General features: G+C 39.0%; 1 protein-coding gene across 4 annotated transcripts in view; it reads left to right on the forward strand.

Annotated features, from left to right (window-relative positions):
- Positions 1-18141, forward strand: part of ITPR2 (inositol 1,4,5-trisphosphate receptor type 2) — a gene marked incomplete at both ends in the record, with an annotated part of 472402 nt that overhangs the window by 194904 nt on the left and 259357 nt on the right. For all 4 annotated transcript variants that reach the window (XM_084254830.1, XM_084254833.1, XM_084254831.1 and 1 more), the window contains 3 exons: positions 14168-14257; positions 14584-14709; positions 17206-17328. In XM_084254830.1, coding sequence (XP_084110956.1) covers positions 14168-14257; positions 14584-14709; positions 17206-17328 — 339 coding nt within the window. The remainder of the gene's footprint in view (positions 1-14167; positions 14258-14583; positions 14710-17205; positions 17329-18141) is intronic.

Genomic DNA, 18141 nt, shown 5'->3' on the forward strand with positions numbered 1-18141 from the left:
CTGTGTGTATGTGTGTATATAGCACCTGTTTTCATCTCTAAGTTTTATTGTCTCTTCAATGGACATAATCACAGAACTGACCTGCTGGAACCGCTGTGCCAGTTAATATGGCTTCAGAATGAAAATAGAAGCAATAAGGTCACACGATACTTACAAGTCAAGAAGTAAGGCTCTTGTTTAAACTAATTCATTGTTTCAGTGCTGTTTCATGGACCAGGAGGCTTAATTCTCAGGCAGATTTTTCTCAGGGTTGCTTCTTGGCAGTAGTGTCGTGGGCATCACCCCCTGAGTCTATCAAGGAGCCATATATATGCCTTCCTGGCATGGGATCTTCTCCGGGTGCCCCTCAGTAGATAGTACTGCGTGAATCCTTGGCCCAAACAGGGCCACATGCTCACCTCTAAACCGACAAGCTGTAAGATTAGGCTAAGGAAAAAGTCCCCCTCAAGCTGAGTTACAGGAAGGATAGAGGGCAGAACATAATGGGAACCTGTAACAAGGAGGAATGAAGAAAAGATGGTGATCGGCATTCAAGAGTGTCTGCCCAAGTCAACACCAGTGAATGCTTGTTAAAGTGCTTATTGGTCTTGGGACCTCCCTGGTGGCACAAGGGGTTGAGTCTCAGCACTATGAGGCAATTCCCAGATACTGCAGTAAGAGTTTGATCCCGGCCAGGGAGGTGACCCACATGGCACAGCAGACTTTGCCTATCTTGCCCCCTGCTCCCCTCAGCAGTATATCTCAGTAGATCTGCCTGTTCTGCTCCCTGCTCTGTCTCTGGTGAATCCTCTCACCCCCTACCCCTCCTCCCCAGCATCTCTGACCTGTACCCCAGCTCTTGTATGCATAAATAAATAAATCTTTAAAAGAAAAATGCTTATTGGTCTTTAGGTGCAACATGCTGGGGTTTTTACTATGGTGGATGTAGAATGATAAAATCTTAGAGCTAAATACTATATAGAACTTCAGTCCAGTTCTTATTTTGTCTTGAAAAAGCTCACTTAAATCAAATAGTTCTTGAAACAAACTTCTACAATGGGAAATTCATTACCCCTGGAGGTAGCACATTCTATTAAAATTAATGTATAACTTAGGAAAATAGAATATTCTCAGTAAGACCTGGGTCCCACACACTGCCACTCCCATGAGTGTACTTTGTTAATTTCCTGACTTTTCGTAATGATTTTACCACACGTGTCTGTTTTCCCAAAACATAAGAAATATATGAGACAATTTCATACAGTTCTGTTTGATTTATGTTTTCCCCTCTCATCCTTGTGGGCGTGTAGGCAGAGCACATTCATTTCCTCTAATATTAATACACTCTGGGTAAGTGTTTACTTAGGTCACCGCTGAGGGACAATTTTGATTCTTTACATTCTAGTGTTTGTAAAGAAACTTTGCTGCCAAAAGCAATGGTGCTATGAGAATTCATGATTCTCACTTGATGCACATCTTAAAGAGACTCTTTAGGATGTATATTTAGGAATAAAACATTAGTATGTTCACCTTGGCCCAGGGATGCAAGTTGTTTTCCAAAGACTGAGGGACACCCCTCCTACATGGGGTGGGATTTCCCTTTGCTCTCCCCGCTTATAACTGCTGGTTTACTCACTTTTAATTTTTTTGATAATTGGGTGAGTTTGATCGATTTTTGCTATTGTAATTTTCATTTACTTATGAGGTTGAGCATGTTTTCATATGTTTATTGGCCACTTCATTTCCTCTTCTATTTTAGTTCAAAGCTGAGTTCTGTATAGTTAGGTAGTCAGATCCTACCAATTCATCTATATCTGTCATTCAAGTTAAAATATCTTTTTTAAAATTAAAAAAAATATTTATTATTTTTTAAATTTTATATATTTTTACATCATTTTTCATTTTTGCACAATGTATGCATTTTCATCTTGGTTATAGCCCCATATAATTCCCACCCCCCTTGTTTTGATCCTACTCCCTCCCCCTCCCCTACCCATGTAGTGTGTCTCTGGTTATAGTTGCTTGCTTGTTGATTTTGATTTTTACTTTATTATAAAAGATAAACTCATGCAATTTGCAGCAACATGGATGGAGCTGGAAGGGATCATGCTCAGCGAAATAAGCCAGAAAGAAAAAGAAAAATACCAGATGGTCTCACTCATAGCAGGAATTTAAAAAACCTAAATAGGGACCAAGTTAAAATATCTTTCACTTCAAGTCATGGTGGAGCTGTAAGTTCACACTTGAACCTGACTTTTTCATGTGCTGTTACTTTTTTTTCCTACTTTGGTAAGATTTTCCACTGTGGTGATGAGTAGAAGTAGTGATAATGGGCATCCGTGACTTGCTTCTGTTTTTAAAGGGAATGGCTTTAATTTTTCATTACTGAGCTTCATGTTTATTGTACCTTTTTGGGTGTCTTCTCTATCAATTGAGGAAATTTCATTTTATTCCTAGTTGGCTATTTTTTTAATACCATGTATGTTTATTTAATCAAATACAATTTATGCATCTATTAAGATTATTATTTTTCTTTAACCTTAATCTGGTAATTTTAATAATATGAATCATAAATAGAGCTTCTGATATAGTAATGTTGCATTCTAGAATAAACGAATCTTTTTTCTTACTTTTTAAAATAATGTTTTTATGAAGGTGACATTAGTTTACAACCTTATTTGATTCAGAAATATTGCACCCCACCTCTTCAGATGTTTCAGCAGTGGAATAACTGTATCTTGGAGATTTTATTTTTTACATTGTTAGATTTAGCTTGCAAATACTGGTTAGGATTTCACGTCTGTGTTGTCAGTAAGAGTGGCCTGTAATATCCCTTTCTTCTGCTATCCCTGTCAAGTGTTCATGAAAGGTTAGACTAATCCCATAAAATGAGTTGCAAAATAGTCCTCTTTGTGTGAGATTGGGACGATGTGTTCCATGAAATTTTGGGGAAAACTTATCTACTGGGGCCTTGGATTTAGTTTCTGGGAAGAGTAAACTACTGATCGAATTTCTTGAATGGTTATAAGTTTATTCGTATTTTTAATTTTGGATCAGTTTGTTTCACCTTTTTTATACATATACTTATTTTTTAATTGATTGCCATAACTATATTTTTAAATTTCTCTGTAGCTTTATACTCCCAGTTCATTCTTGAAGTGTTTCCTCTCTCTCCCTTCTTTTCTCTAACTCAAACCTGACCAGAATCCTTTTTAAAGAACCTGTTTTTGGCTTTGTGGAGCTTCTGGATTTGTTTGCTATTAATGGTAGGCTATTCTATTATTTTATCTTTGGTGTTGACAAACTTTTTAGACTTTAAAAATAATTAATGGCATAATTTCCCTCTACAGATCTACATTTTGCAAATTTTGCCAAACTGTTAAGTATGTTATTATGCAATGTTAGATATTTAAGCATCTCCATTAAGATTTCATCTTTGCACACAAATGGAATATTACTCAGCAATCAAAAAAGATAAACACATGCAGTTTGCAGCAACATGGATGGAGCTAGAAGGGATCATGCTCAGCGAAATAAGTCAGAAAGAAAAAGAAAAATACCGGATGGTCTCACTCATAGTAGGCATTTAGAAAACCTAAATAAGGGACCAGGAAAAAGACTAATTAATACAAAGTAAAAATCAAAATCAACAAGCAACTATAAACCAGAGACACACTATGGGGGGGGGCAGGGAGAGGAAGGATTAGGGTCAAAATAAGGGGGGGTGCAATTGCCAAAATGAAAATGCATACATTGTACAAAAATGAAAAATGATGTAAGAATTATATAAAATGAAATATTAAAAAAAAAAGATTTCATCTTTGGCCCAGAATTACATGGAAGTAACTTTTAAAAATTCCATATAGGTGAAAATTATCCTTTTTTGTTATCCTTTTGTTATTAAATTCTTTTTTATTTTATATATTTTTTACATCAATTTTCATTTTTGCACAGTGTATGCATTTTCATCTTGCTTATAGCCCCATACAATTCCCACCCCCTGCTTGTTTTGATCCTACTCCCTCCTCCCCCCTCTGTAATTAGTCTCTGGTTTAACTTGAGGCAAGAGAATCTGGTTATGGTGACACCATTTCTCCAAAATTTGTTAATGTTTGTTATTTGACCTGTTATAACCATCTGGGGTTTTAATATTCCATGTGGGCTTGAGAAGAATGTGAATGGGTGTAGGCTAATAAATCAAACTTAATTGTGTTTAAATCACCTAGCTGCATACTAATATTTTTGTTATCTTGGCATAATAAAGGAATTGTGTTGACATTTCTCACTACATTGGTGGGCAGATCAATTTTTCCTTGTTATTGTATTTATTTTTACTTTTTGTGTTTTAAGTTTATTTTATTAGATGTCTACAAATTGAAAATATTTCTTACCAGAAACAGAAACCTTTTGTCAGACCAGATGAGTGTTATCCCCCCAAACTGCTACTGCCTCGCTTCTCCTCCCATTGCTGCTGTTGGAGACTTTTTTGCTACCTCATGGGTAGCATTGCTTTGATTCTGAAATTCCTGTTAGAGGCCTCCATTTTTATTTGCTTCCTTTTAATAATTTAATACCTGTGACTTTGGGCTGAATTTGAACAATTTCTTTAGGTTCAGCTGAGTCTCTTCTCAGCTGTGTCCGGTTTGCAGTTTACCCATTGACTTTTAAATTTTATTCAGTTTACTTTTTCAGACATGAAATTAGATTTTTCTTTCAAATCTGTAGGGTTGTTTTGGACCATCTTTTATTGCTTCCTAATTTAGTTATCCCATATGACTCTATTGTAGCCTGCTCATCATAATTCCACCATCTGACCTACTTGGAAGTTTCTTATGAGTCTCATTTGGTTTCAGTTTTGTTTTGGTAATCTTTGGTTATGAGAACCTCCCTTTTTTTCTTAATAGACTATTTTTTTTTTTTTTTTTTTGTATAGAGGCATGCTTTATTTATTTGTTTGCTGGTCTGTTTGTTTGTTTTGTTTATACATGCACTGGGTACAGTCAGAAGTGCGGGAGGGTGAGAGAATTCACCAGAGCCAGAGCGGGGAGCAGAGCAGGCAGAAGGACCGAAGTACACTGCTGAGGGGAGCAGCGGGCGGCAGGAGAGGTCTGCGCGCCATGTGGGACCCTCCTCCGGTGGCCGGGGAGCAGCCGGGGATCGAACCGGCGCCGCAGAGGCCGCGGGCAGCTTCGCAACCCAGCGCTCAACCGCTGCGCCACCGGGGAGGCCCAATAGACTATTTTTAGACCAGCTTCAGGTTTAGAAAAAAATTGTGCAGAAAGTGCAGAGAATTCCCATATATTACATCTTTTCCCCACCTGATTGTCCTGTATTGATTAGCCTAGTGTGTTAGTGTGGTACACTGTTAAATGGATGAGCCTATATTGATACATTATTATTAAGCAGAGCCCATGGTTTACTTTAGATTTCACAGTGTTGTAGTTTTGACAGTGTGGGTTTTGACAAATACACATCATGTATATTACAGTATCATATATACCATTATCATGTATACCATCATGTATACTACATCATGTATCACCATTACAGTATACTACAGAGTAGTTTCACTGCCCTGAAAATCCTCTTAGCTCCACTTACTTATCTCTTCCTCCTGAGCTTCTAAGCTCTCGGTAACCTCACCTTTTTACTCTCTATAGTTTTGCCTTTCCCAGAATGCGCCATAGCAGGAATCATACAATGTATAGCTTTTTCAGACTCACTTCTTTCATTTACTTGCTAGCTCATTTTTTTTTTAAATCAGTAAGTAATACTCCATTGTCTGGCTGTGCTAATTTATCCATTCACCTATGGAAGGACTTCATCTTGGTAATTCTTGTTTGGGCCCATTATGAATAAAGCAGTTGTAAACATTCCATTGTAGGTTTTTAAAAAATATTTCTTTCTTTCTTTATGCATACAAGAACTGGGGTGTGGGCCAGAGATGCAGTGGGTGAGAGGATTCACCAGAGACACAGTGTAGGTTTGAGCTCACACCTGGGAGTTGAAAATAGATTATTTTCCTCCTTAGAATGCTTGTCATTGCCTCGGCCTGTTACCAGGGGGCGCTGCTGGCCTGAGACCCGTGGCTTCCTTCCACACACCTGTCTGAAGGAAGGGGCCTGGGTTTAGCTTCCCAGACCTGATCCTGGCTCACTGCTAACTTGGGCTGGAGGTTGCAGAGCTTGTTTTGCCATTTGCCTTCAGGGAATCTTCTCCTGTTGCCTAGAAGCTGGGGCTTTCCCATCTGGTCTCAGGTTAATTTTTTCCTTTGGAGACAAAACATGGAGTTGCCTTTGTTTTCTGTGAACCAAGTAACATACTTGGAATTGGTTTCATGTCTAGGATCTACTTGTTTTGTTATAGTCGGGCCCTTTGCTGTTTTAAGTTCTTTCTTACTGCAGAAGTTCCTAGGCAAAGTGTTTACTTAGATATTTAGTCATTTTAAAAGCTTTTGTTAGGAACTTAGATTTTTAAATGTGGAATCCCCTTAGGCCTGGGTTTAATCCAGAGAAGCTTTCCTTTGCACCTGTGAGGATCTTTGGATTACCACATTCTGTAACCATCTTTCATGGAGTGTTTGCCTTGGGACTTTGGACGTCTCTATATTAGTGGGAGTTCTAGTTTCAAGTCTTGAGCTGAAGTGAGATTGTGTTGGGATTTAAGACAAAGTCAGGGCAGACACCAGACACGCCTGTGTTCTTCTGTGGTCATGTTTTGCCCTGGTTTTGCCCCTGGACTTCTCCATGAGATGTCCTAGGTGTCCTGGCAGGTTCTTGAGCAGAGCCTTCATTTCTCTTTCTGCCCCATCTCTGACTCTTCTCTGCTGTTTTGTGTGAGACGCACTAAGACCCAGCTTATCAGATGTGGACGCAGGCCCAGGTGGCCAAGTATGAATCCAGTCCTTGATTATCATTGGGAAATTTTTATGATTTCCTAGCCTCCATTTGCTTTCCTCTCTTTACTAACAAGAGATACTTTCCGTATTTTCTCCATCAATTTTGGGTAGTGTACCCATGCAGAGGGGGTGCTCTTCACAGGTACTTGTCATTTTCTCTAACAGTTCCTGAGAGTTGAAGACTTTTCTTCATTTCAAACCCATGGTCCCACCTTGTCACATACATTCACACGTGCTAGATTTGAGGCGCCGTGAACCAACTGGAGCTGAGTCTCCTCTATTTGATTGTCATTGTATTCCTCTAGAGCGCAGTCTTTCATGTGAACATTCTAGTAAAGTGTAATTCTGTCCCTTCACCATCATCACTCTTGTCATACATACCTGGACTCATTTCCCTTCTTAAAGTTTCATGTTGTGAATCAGATCTAAAATCTGAGACATGGGCCTAGCTCTTCAGGGGTGAATACACCGAGGGGGCCCCAAGAACACCATGTCAGAGATGCTTGAGTATCCTGGGCTGTGTGGCCCAGAAAGGGAGAGGCTGGTGAGGCCTGACCACAGGGAGCAGGCGTCACTGTTTTGAAGTATCAGGAGGCTCTAGTTAGTGAACAGATTCAAGAGTAACTGGAGGAGAAGCAGAGTGCCACAAGAAGAAGTGGGAGTGGCTGGAAATTTGGGACTTTGAAGATTCTGGTGTAGGAGATGAATAGATAACCTTGACATTTTCATGTGGCAGAATCCAGGAGGATTCAACAGAACAAGAGAGTAGAGGTAGGAGCCCCAAGCCCAGATTCAGGTGTGAGGTTACATAAGCCTGAACTTGGAAGGTGGCAGCAGATATGTAGACTAACAGGTGGGTTGGAAAATGGGAAAAGGGCACATTTTTAGTAGATTAATATAAGGAGGGAAAAGTGAGAAACTAACAAGTTGTGACTCATACTCAGCCAAATATTCAACACTGTGGAACAAACAAGCTGCCCAAGGTAGCGGCGATTTACTGTAACAGGATGAAATCTCTCCCAGTATCAATGAAAACAGCCAGCAGCAAGCAGCAGGCCCTCTCGCAGGCCAGTGCAAACAGTCATCCTTTGTTGTTTGGAGATCTTCACAAAGGCTCCAGACACGGGGCTGTTGGCATTGTTTTAAAACAGCTCATAATGGTCTAACTTTGTGCCTGCTTAGATATCAGAAGACCAGTATCATTAATGCCAGTGTTCATTTTAGTCATCAAAAATATTTCCAAGTAACACAAAAGTGTCCTTCTCTCACTGGTAAATTCTGTATCTTATGGCCAAATCTTAGGAGATGGTCCAAAGTGGTCACACCACTGATCTTTTACAGGTACAGGGGAGAACAGGATAGGTTGGTTCATGTGTGAGCCCACTGCATGCGTAGCACCTGTGAGCATTATTTCCTATTGTATATTAGTGTTTCCCTTTATTAAAGGTACTGTTGCTGAAAGCTTAAAGGGCCATGTATAATAAGTTGGTAATATCAGTAGATTAGGAGCAACTACTAATCCATGACATTTGAATATATCTTGACTTCTAATATAGGAAGGAGGGATTGACTCCCGAAGCTCTCTCTGAGTGGGTGAAGTCAGGCTGCCCTCTGTGTTACCCACCCATTTACTAGGAGAAGCAGGTCCTTTGGGCATCACAGTGCTGCTAAGAGAACTTCCTGCTGATGCTCTTTCTTTTGGCTGTTGTTCATTTTTTTTCACAGTGATTTTGCTTTTACATCTCTACATGTTTTTGTCTCTGCATTCATCAAAGTGTCTGAACATACATTTAGCCATCTATTGAGTTTTTAACTTCAGGGACTGTGTTTTCATTTTTAGGTCTTCCAGTTGCTTTTATTTCATATTCATCCTCCTGGGTTCTATCTACTTGCTCATACTATATATATACGTATATGGCAGTGTCCTTCGGGTCTCACCCTGGGATTTCTAGGTAACATATTGGTCACACAATTTGTAGGTTTTGACGGGATCATTGTATTCTCTTCCAAGAGTCTGTACAGTGGTTTTGCTCCTCCTAGGACCATTGGCTTCTGCCTCTGAACAGAGCTGGTGTTCCTAATCAATTGCAATTTACCATGGACATCTAAATCCACACTTTCTAGCTGCCAGGGACTGTGTCTGTGCCTTCATTGACACGTTATTTGCAAACTTGCCTAATAAAAAGTTACTGTGGTGTGTGTGTGTGTGTCTATGTGTATGTGTATGTGGGGGGTTATTAGAAACTTGAGGCCCATGCTGCTATTCTTCCTGGCATGGTGGGAGGAAAAAGAACCCAGGCCTTGTCTTCTCTTGGTGATCCGTGGCCTACTAACTTTTCTCTTTCCCAGTCAAACTGTCCTTTACCATTGGAGTCTTTTATAGGTCATTGTGGGCACAGAGGGCTCCGCGTGGTCTGCTCTTTGTCCTTACTCCATTCAAGTTAAAGGAGGACCTTCCTCAGCAAATTTGTCAGACCGCAGCACATTTTGTCCGCCATTTGTATCCCGAGCCTTCTCCTGTAGCCACCATTCAACTGAATCAGTGGAAATCATCTATCAATCACCCTCCTCCCAAAGCCCTCTTCCCTGCCCACCTAACTCCAAATGTGGGGTAAATGTAGCTGGCACTTATTCACAGTGGTTGGTCCTCACTGTACCACTGTGACTATTGGTTAAAGATAGTTGTTTCAATACCTCAGAAGACTTTTTCATGGCTTACATCTCACTGGAATGTTAGACTCCCAATATTGATTTTTTGTTTTCTTCCTTAGCATTCATTTTCCTCATAGGTATTTGAATTTTAATCTCAGGGAAGCCAAAACTGCCACCAGACCCCCTGATGGTGCAAATTAGCTTAACATGCAAGGCCAGAGAAGTAGATCAGGGGTGACTTTAAGGATTCTACAGAGCCCTAGGTAATTTCTAAATGATTGGCATATGATGTTGCTCTACGGTGGGTCAGAGAAAAAATACTGCATTGCCCATAGTGAGGGTTCCCTTCAGTCACCTGAAGGAAGTAACATTTATTTGGAAGAGTCCCAACTACTCAGTTGATAAGCCAATCAGGTACAAAAGACTGGCGGTTATATTTCGCCCACATTTTGGAGCTAGGTGAGAAGGGAAGAAGGGAAGAGGAGAGTGATTGGTAGGGGACACTGGTTTAATTGAACAGTGGCTATAGGAGAAGGTCCAGGATATAGATAGCGGATGCAATGCTCTGCGGTCTTGCTGACTTGACAAATTTGCTGAGGAAGGCCCTCCTTTAACTTGAATGGAGTGGGGACAAAGAGCAGAGAGGCCCTGAGCTATTTTAGTCATGCAGCTGCAGATGGAGACAGTTCTATGGGGTAGGATTTGGAAAGTCTTTTTTGAAAAGCATGACTGCTCTTGCTTAAATTATGGAGCCAGATCCCCATGAATTAGTGCCAATATTTAGCTCAACATATAGATCCTGCATATTTTCTTTTTTTTGTTTTGTTTTGGTTTTTTGGCTGTTGATATAAAAAAGTTTCCTTACCTGATGCAGAATAAATTGTATTCAGAACCAGGGCTTGTTTAGACATTCACCCTTTTGAGTCTGTTTAGAACCCTGCTGCTTATCCAATTTCTAGATTCTTCTTGTGGTATTGTTTCTGAATCTACTGCTTTATGTGACATCATAGGCAATTAAAAATCTAGCCGTCTCTGTCAAATGACAACTAAGTGGTTCCTTCTATTCCATTAGAGGAGATTAATTCAAGTTCTTCCAGATGATAAGACGCAATTGCAATAAAGTACAAGTGCTTTTGTAATACCATATGTATTCTTCATTTCTGTCATCAAGACAATAGCTTGGATATCTACCATACATATGGCATTGTTCTCAGTGTTAGGTTTTTTTTTTTTTTTTTGGAGCTTGCTCTGCTCAGGGACTCTGGATAAGTGATGCTTCTACGTTTTGTACCTTACAAACATTTTGTCCTTAGAATAAAGCAAGGGCTTTGTTGATTTGGCCACTGACCTATGACCATAGTTATGTAGGATATAAAAAATGTAGTCAATTTCTGTCCCTACTAAAGTAAAAATCTTGGAATGCCTATGCTTGGAACCTTTGACCTCCCATTGGGAAAACAAAACCTAACTGTAGTTGCACAATTTACATATTTCTTAAATTCCCCTGATTACCGCTTTGGAATAATCCAGATGTTCTATGGGTTAATAATTTGGTGCTGTGTAATTATATTGAATTATTTTCTGAAATTAAAAGGGACTGTTTATTGAATTCTCCAGCATTGCTTCCTTTGGTTGACTACTGGCAATTTTAAATTAAAATAATTATTCTTCATAATTTCCATACTTAAGGAGTTGAGCATTTATCTGTGTCTTCCCCTCTAAAAAAGCATAACTTTCTATAATGTAGTACATTTTGTCTGAGATAACTTTTCCTAAAACAAGACAGTTGCTTTTTCTTCAGGCCATTGTTTGAAAAATAGACTTTACTATATCTGCCAAATCATTTTTACTGATTTTTTTTTTTTGACATTTATCACAATCTCCTTTCTATCTTAGGAGCTTTGTCGGTCTTTGGACTTGGTCGTGCCTTCATCCTTGTTTGTAGTACAAACCTGGTCTTTAATACCCTCTTCCCAGAGAAATGAATATGACCTCTAAAAGCTTCAACCTCCTTTATCATCTGAAAAGGAAAATTTAATTATGTTTCTGGATTTTGCAATTTTTACTTCTCATCTACAAAGTGTTTTAGTTATCAAACAGAAGCTCTGCTTGCCTCATCTGTGTAGTTTCCATTCATTTTAACCACCGCCTTTCCTCTCCTACTAGTGACTTAACTTACTTAACATTTTAGGAATCACTAGTGTCTGATGGCCCACAGACAATACCTTACATTTTTAGTTCCTTCTTTTATTTACCCAGGCTGGAGATTGGACCTCTTTCATTTACCTCCTAGGGTTTAATAGGATAAATGACCGTAGGGCAACATTTTGATTGTTTTCCATGTTCATAGCCTTTTTTCCTTGCACTTCCACCTCTACTGAGTGAAGGAGACCAGAGGGTCAGAGAGGTTAAAGGTCATCTTGAAGAATGTTGCCAGAGAGAGGAGCCTTAAAGTATATGATCATGAACCGCAGTAGCAAATGCTCAAGAAAGTTTTGGTAATGTTGAGTCTTTCATACAGCATGGAATAAATTCATCCGTGGAGAAACCTACTAGGGTTGTAATCTGAGAGGCAGAACTTCTCCCTGGGGTAGGCAGTGCCCCTGAAGTGCTTGGTCAGCCCCAGGTTTTCAAAAGGATGAGAAGGAATCCATCTAGTGTAGAAACTGCTCATGCGTGGGACCTGGGGATGGAATTTTTTTTAAAACCCCATGCGTCCAGAGTTCTTTGTCTGTACGACAAGGCAGAGAAGGTAGACAGGTTTGTGGATGGATGATGCTGGACATTTTCAGAAGGAAAAGGGGAAGTGTCTGTCAGGGGAATTTCCATATTCTGGGTGAGTTGAGGGAAGAGATTGGATGCTAAGGTGGAGCTCTCGTTGAGAGTCTCAATCTGAGAGGGGATTTGCCTGGAGGAATTCAAAGCCCAGTGAGAGTGGGAATGGCTCAGAACTGGACAGTTGCTCTCCTACTTGGGGCCTTTCATCAAACTCTGACTACCAAGGAGAGTTTGTTTCTTTTCTTGGTTTGCGTTCATTTTGTGACTTGTCATGGAACACGGTAGGAAAAATGATTTGGGACAGATGAAATGAAATGCATTGATTGGCCTCATATACTTTGTTTCTTTGTCCTGAGTAGAGTCCACGGTAGTTGTCTGTGTGTGCCAGTCACGCTCCAAAGTTTAGACTTTACAATATAAAGCCATGCTATAGCTGATATATGAAGCATAAGAAAAGGCATGGTAATGTTGTATATAACTTCATTTTTACTTTAATTCAGTGATTAGTAATGCAACTTATTTTGTAATCTGGTTGTGATTGAGTAGTGGTTATTTGCCTGACTCAGTCAAGCCTATATAAAAAGAAAAAGTTAAAATCCAGGGCATCAATTTAGCCAAAGCCACCCATGTGGTCAGGAGTTTAGGGTGCTTTTGTCCCAGGTTAACCTTGATATTCATCTCAAGTGCAATTTTGAGCATGTTGTAAGCCAGGGAGAGCATCTTATCACCTACACCGCCCAGTCTTGACATTTTCTACTCGCTATTATGTTGTTCTTGCTACAGTGCCTTTGGCTAAGGTGATGTCTCATTTGACAAATACCCCCCTGCCTTTTGCCATCCCCCTACCCTCCCATATACCTCACTCACTGCATTAAATAGTTACCATGTTTCAAGACCTTGCCTTACATCTGACCTTCTTAATAAAATTGTTAAGAGCTATGGTTATTCATCTTCTCTCTCTCTCTGTATAGTGAATTCTATTCAATTCAAATCCTTCTTTTCATATTTTCCCCTCTTAGGTAGACTGTAATTTTCTTGTGATAAAGACCCTACCTTCTATTTCTTTTAGATCCAGTCCCCACTCTCCAGCACCACACATGTATTAATTCTTAATAAATGCTAAAATTGTAACTGGTGTTTTATTTTTATATGATGACTCCAATAGTTGATATTTCAAATATGTACACGCCCCAATTTTTTTATTATTGTACTGCTACAGGTAGCAGTTTTGTAATGAAAATATTTCTCTTTCAGGTCTTCTTAATATGCTCTATTAATTCATTAATTTCAAAATATTATTTAAAACTTTTATTTTCCTTGCTTCATTTTCATGGTTCTGTGAATACTTGGTCTAAAGCCATCATTCTTAATGCTGTCATGGTAACCAGGGAGGAGTTCAGAGGGGAAGGTGTTCTTTCCTTCCATTCCTGAAATGTTTTTTTGACTGTTGTAATATGCTCTTTCTCTTTTTTCCCCCTAAAGTTAATCCCTGATAATAAAATAAGATCTTTGATGCCCAGGATTTTTACTTTTCCTTCTCATATAGGCAATATAAAGCCATGCTATAGCTGATATATGAAGCATAAGAAAAGTCATGGTAATGTTGTATATAACTTCATTTTTACTTTAATTCAGTGATTAGTAATGCAACTTATTTTGTAATCTGGTTGTGATTGAGTAGTGGTTATTTGCCTGACTCAGTCAAGCCAAGGAACTTTTTTGTGGTATAAAAAAGTACGAAGGAAACATTAAAATTGAAGAATAAGTTCATTACAAGATATTGTAACATTTATTACAAAATAAATAAATTTATTAAAATGCTCTGCATGGCATAAAAATACATACTTGTGTTTATTTTAGGAATCCAACATTTTGAGTCCAGTGCAGGACGGAACAAAGAAACCTCAGATTGACAGCAACAAAAGCAATAATTACCTGATTGTGAAGGAGGTGAGCAGATATACAAAATTTTTTTATGGGTTTGCATTTGCATGCCCTTTTTTTTTTTTCCAACTTCTGTATTTTATCTTTTTTTTTTTTAAGCTAAGGTCATGTTGGTTTTTGACACTAAGATTTTGAAATACAGGGTCACACCTCTTCAGATATATGTCACCACACCCACCACCAAAGCCGCATAGTCCTCCACCATAGCCCATCGACTCTATTCCTCACCTTTCCTTCTAGTAGTCTCAATACTGCAAGCATGACAGATAATTTTTCTTATATATTAGTATTATCATTTCTTATATTTAATGCTTTTCCTTTTCTTTTTAAAGATTTTGATTAGGCTAAGTAAACTCTGTGTACAGAACAAGAAGTGTCGGATTCAACACCAGCGACTGCTGAAAAATATGGGGGCTCATTCCGTGGTGCTGGATCTGCTGCAGATCCCTTATGAAAAGGTCATTTCTTTTTGCTTTAATTTTCTATTTTGATACAATTTCAAGTATAGCAAAGGTATAAATGATGTTTTTCCTTGTACTTTCTGAAAGTTGCAAATCTATGTCCCATTACCCTTGAGCCCCCAGTGTCTGTTTCCTGCCAACAAGGACACTCTCCTGCTGGACCCCAGTGACATTGTACAGCCAGTGACTGCTTATACCAGTCACATTTCTCCTGTGTCCTAGTCATGTCCTTTTTGACAAAAAGGTCCCTTTGGTGCAGGTTATCACGCAACTCTTGTGACCTTGACACCTTGGGTAGCAGACTAGCTCTGTTGAAAACTGCCCCTCACTTTGGGTCACCTGGTGTTTTCTCATGATTGGATTCAGTGATGCAGCTGTGGCAGGAATGCAACAGTGTGATGCTAAATTCTTCCTACCTCTTCCCCCCAGTGGCAGACGGCTTTGGTTTGCCCATTCCTGCTGAAGCCAACATCAGTCACTTGATTAGGGTGTTTTTGTGATATGGGCATGGGCCATCATTGAGTCCCTTCTCCTGTAACTGTGGTGTTGAGTATTTTACTACTGTGTTGGTATTTATAGGTTTCTTGGTTATAATGACTGGATAGTTCAGTAACAAGAAGAGAATAAGATGGAAGTTAAAGAGTGTGTTAGAAGACATTGAAATGGAAATTTCCTTCTTTTCACTCAGGAATGGAGTATTTGGTCCTGTTTATTTTTCTTGTTAGTTTTTCCTTATTTTAAACACAAGGGAATGAGCATATTGATGGTCTTAAGCTGTTTGTTTAGTGATAGAAGGCATGAACTAGAGAGCCTTAGATTAGGAAAGAAAGTAAATATTAAATTTATTCATTATGATCTACTACTCAAAACATGAGTTCATTTTGTCTCTCTGACACTGACCACATAACAAATGAACTGTCTCTACTACATAGAAAAGTTTTAGGTGGTTTCAGTGATGTAGTTAAAAGACCACATTTGAGAAAAGTATTTAGCATACCTTATGAATTTGAGACTTAATTTTCTTATTCCTATAAACAAATGACAGCAGCAGAGTGGAGAGCTTTCCTTGGGAATGATGATGAATAAGGGAAGCAACTTTGGAGTACATGTGTTAATAAAGAGGAGATAAAAAGAGATGGGAAAGAGGGGTTAGAACATAAAGATAACGGAAAAGAGAGGAGAAAATAAGAGACAAGGTCAATAGCAAAGGGATGGGAGAATAGGAGGATAGATATAGGGTGAAAAATACAGAAATGTGTTCAGGGTGGGAAGAGGAATAATGCATAGAGAGGAGTTGACAGCATCCAGGAGGGCAGGGGAACAGGAAAGGAAAAGTTAGAAGAAGCAAGAGGAGGAGAAATTGATGCCTGGAGAAGTAGAGGGCAGGAGAAATTTGAGAAAGGGGGGTATAGAAGGTGCAGTAAGAGGAGAAACAGAAAATAGAAGACACAGAAAGATCCAGACACACAGAAATGGAAGTCAAGGGGGAACATCAGAGAAGGGAGGAATGAGTGGGAAGGAAGGGTTTGCAGAGAAGAGAGAAGAATCAGGGAAGGAGGGAGGAGAGGGGAAGCTGGGGACAGAGGCAGGGGAGAAAGCTGTGCACAGAGATGTAGCCTTACAAAACTAAAAATCAAACCACTATATGTTCTAACAATTCCACTTTTGGATCTCTCCAAAGAATATGAAACCATAAACTCAAAGGATTCCATGCACCCTAGTGTGTCTTTTTGGCACTATTTACAATAGCAAAGATTATATGGAGGCAACATAAGTGCCCAGTGATTGATGAGAGATAAGTAGATACGGTGTATGCACACAAAAGAATACTATTCAGCAATAAGGAAAGATGAAATTTTGCTATTTGCAGCAAAATGGAAGGTTCTCAAGGGGATTAAGCAAAGTGAAATCAGATAGAAATACTGGATGATTTCAACTACGAGTAGAAAATAAGGAAGTAAAACATGAACGAAACAAGACAAAACAAACAAAACAAAAATAAACTAGTGAACCTTGGTAACAGAATAAGGCTGTCCACAGAGAAGAGGGTGGAGTAGAGATTGGGTGTTGGCAGGGAGGGCCTGTGATGAATGGTGGTGGGTGTTTTCATTTTTGTTTTTCTCTTGCTTGCTTTTTCCCCTTTAGAATAAAAAAAAGAATAAATAAAATTTAAGCAAAAGAATAAATAAATAAAAGTTAAGCAATAAAAAAGAGTAAATAAATGAAAGTTCAGGGGAACATTTAGTAGAAAGGCAAATGATAATGAAACAATGAGAATGTTTCAAGAGTGGAGAACAGATAGAGGAGGAAAGTAAAGGGAAGGTGAAAGACATCTAGAATTCAGGGAGGCAGCAAGGTAGCTGGGAGAGATGAAGAATCATTAAGGGCACAGAAAGTGGAACAAAAAACAGCAAACTCGCTTGTGATACTTTGATAATATTTTGGTGGTAGTAAGTTTGTTTCTCTGTGTCTTCCACCATCTTTTACTTACAGAATGATGAAAAGATGAATGAAGTGATGCATCTGGCCCATACATTCCTGCAGAATTTCTGTCGTGGAAATCCACAGAATCAAGTTCTCCTTCATAAACATCTGAATTTGTTTTTAACACCTGGTGTGAGTATTTTAATGACCACTGATATTTACAGTAATGTGTCCATCAGATGAGTTTTAGTAGCACCGAAACACCTTATCTTTGTTCATTTTAGGGGTTCTGAGATATTCACATCTCTAGAAGTGAATATCTTTTATTTCCATTGAGGGAACTTGTACAGAAACTTGAAAAATAACACAAATTTTACTGGAAATGATAGCTGCACTTACATATCTACAGTTTAATGTTAGGAATAAGATGCAGTAGATCAATGAATTAACTAGAAGGCCTCGAGCAAAGTACATATGGGAAACCAAAAGGTGGAGTGCATCTGCTCCTTAAGCTGTGTTTCATCACATTTTAGGGAAGAGTTAACTCCGAGTAATAGATAATGAAATGAATCTCAAGAGTTCTGTTGTGACATGTTGACCTTTATGATGAGAAGCTCACTTTTATAGAGGCCGATTTTTAACGAGGCACACCTGTGACACATATGTTTTCCTGCAGTATTTCTTCAGTAATTTTCAAATTCATGTAAACCCCGTGTCATTTAATAATTAGTTCAGAGGCCTACCCAAAATTATTGTTTTGACATCAAATTTCCTCTTTGGAAAAAAAAAGTCCTTGGCTAAATACCAAAAATGAAAATCAGCATCTTTTCTCAACTAAATTTTCTATGAGCTCAGTTCCCTCTTTGTGCTGAGTGACAGCACTGCTCGCGCAGGGAAGCTCACTGTGGCTGCGTGATAGAAAACTATCCTGCAGGCTGGAAAGTGGGTCTCGGGGCGGTGGAGTAGAGATTGGGTGTTGGCAAGTGACCCTGGCGGCTCCTCTGC

This window comes from Talpa europaea (genome assembly GCF_964194135.1).
Source record: "Talpa europaea genome assembly, chromosome: 15".
Taxonomy (NCBI): Eukaryota; Metazoa; Chordata; class Mammalia; order Eulipotyphla; family Talpidae; genus Talpa; species Talpa europaea.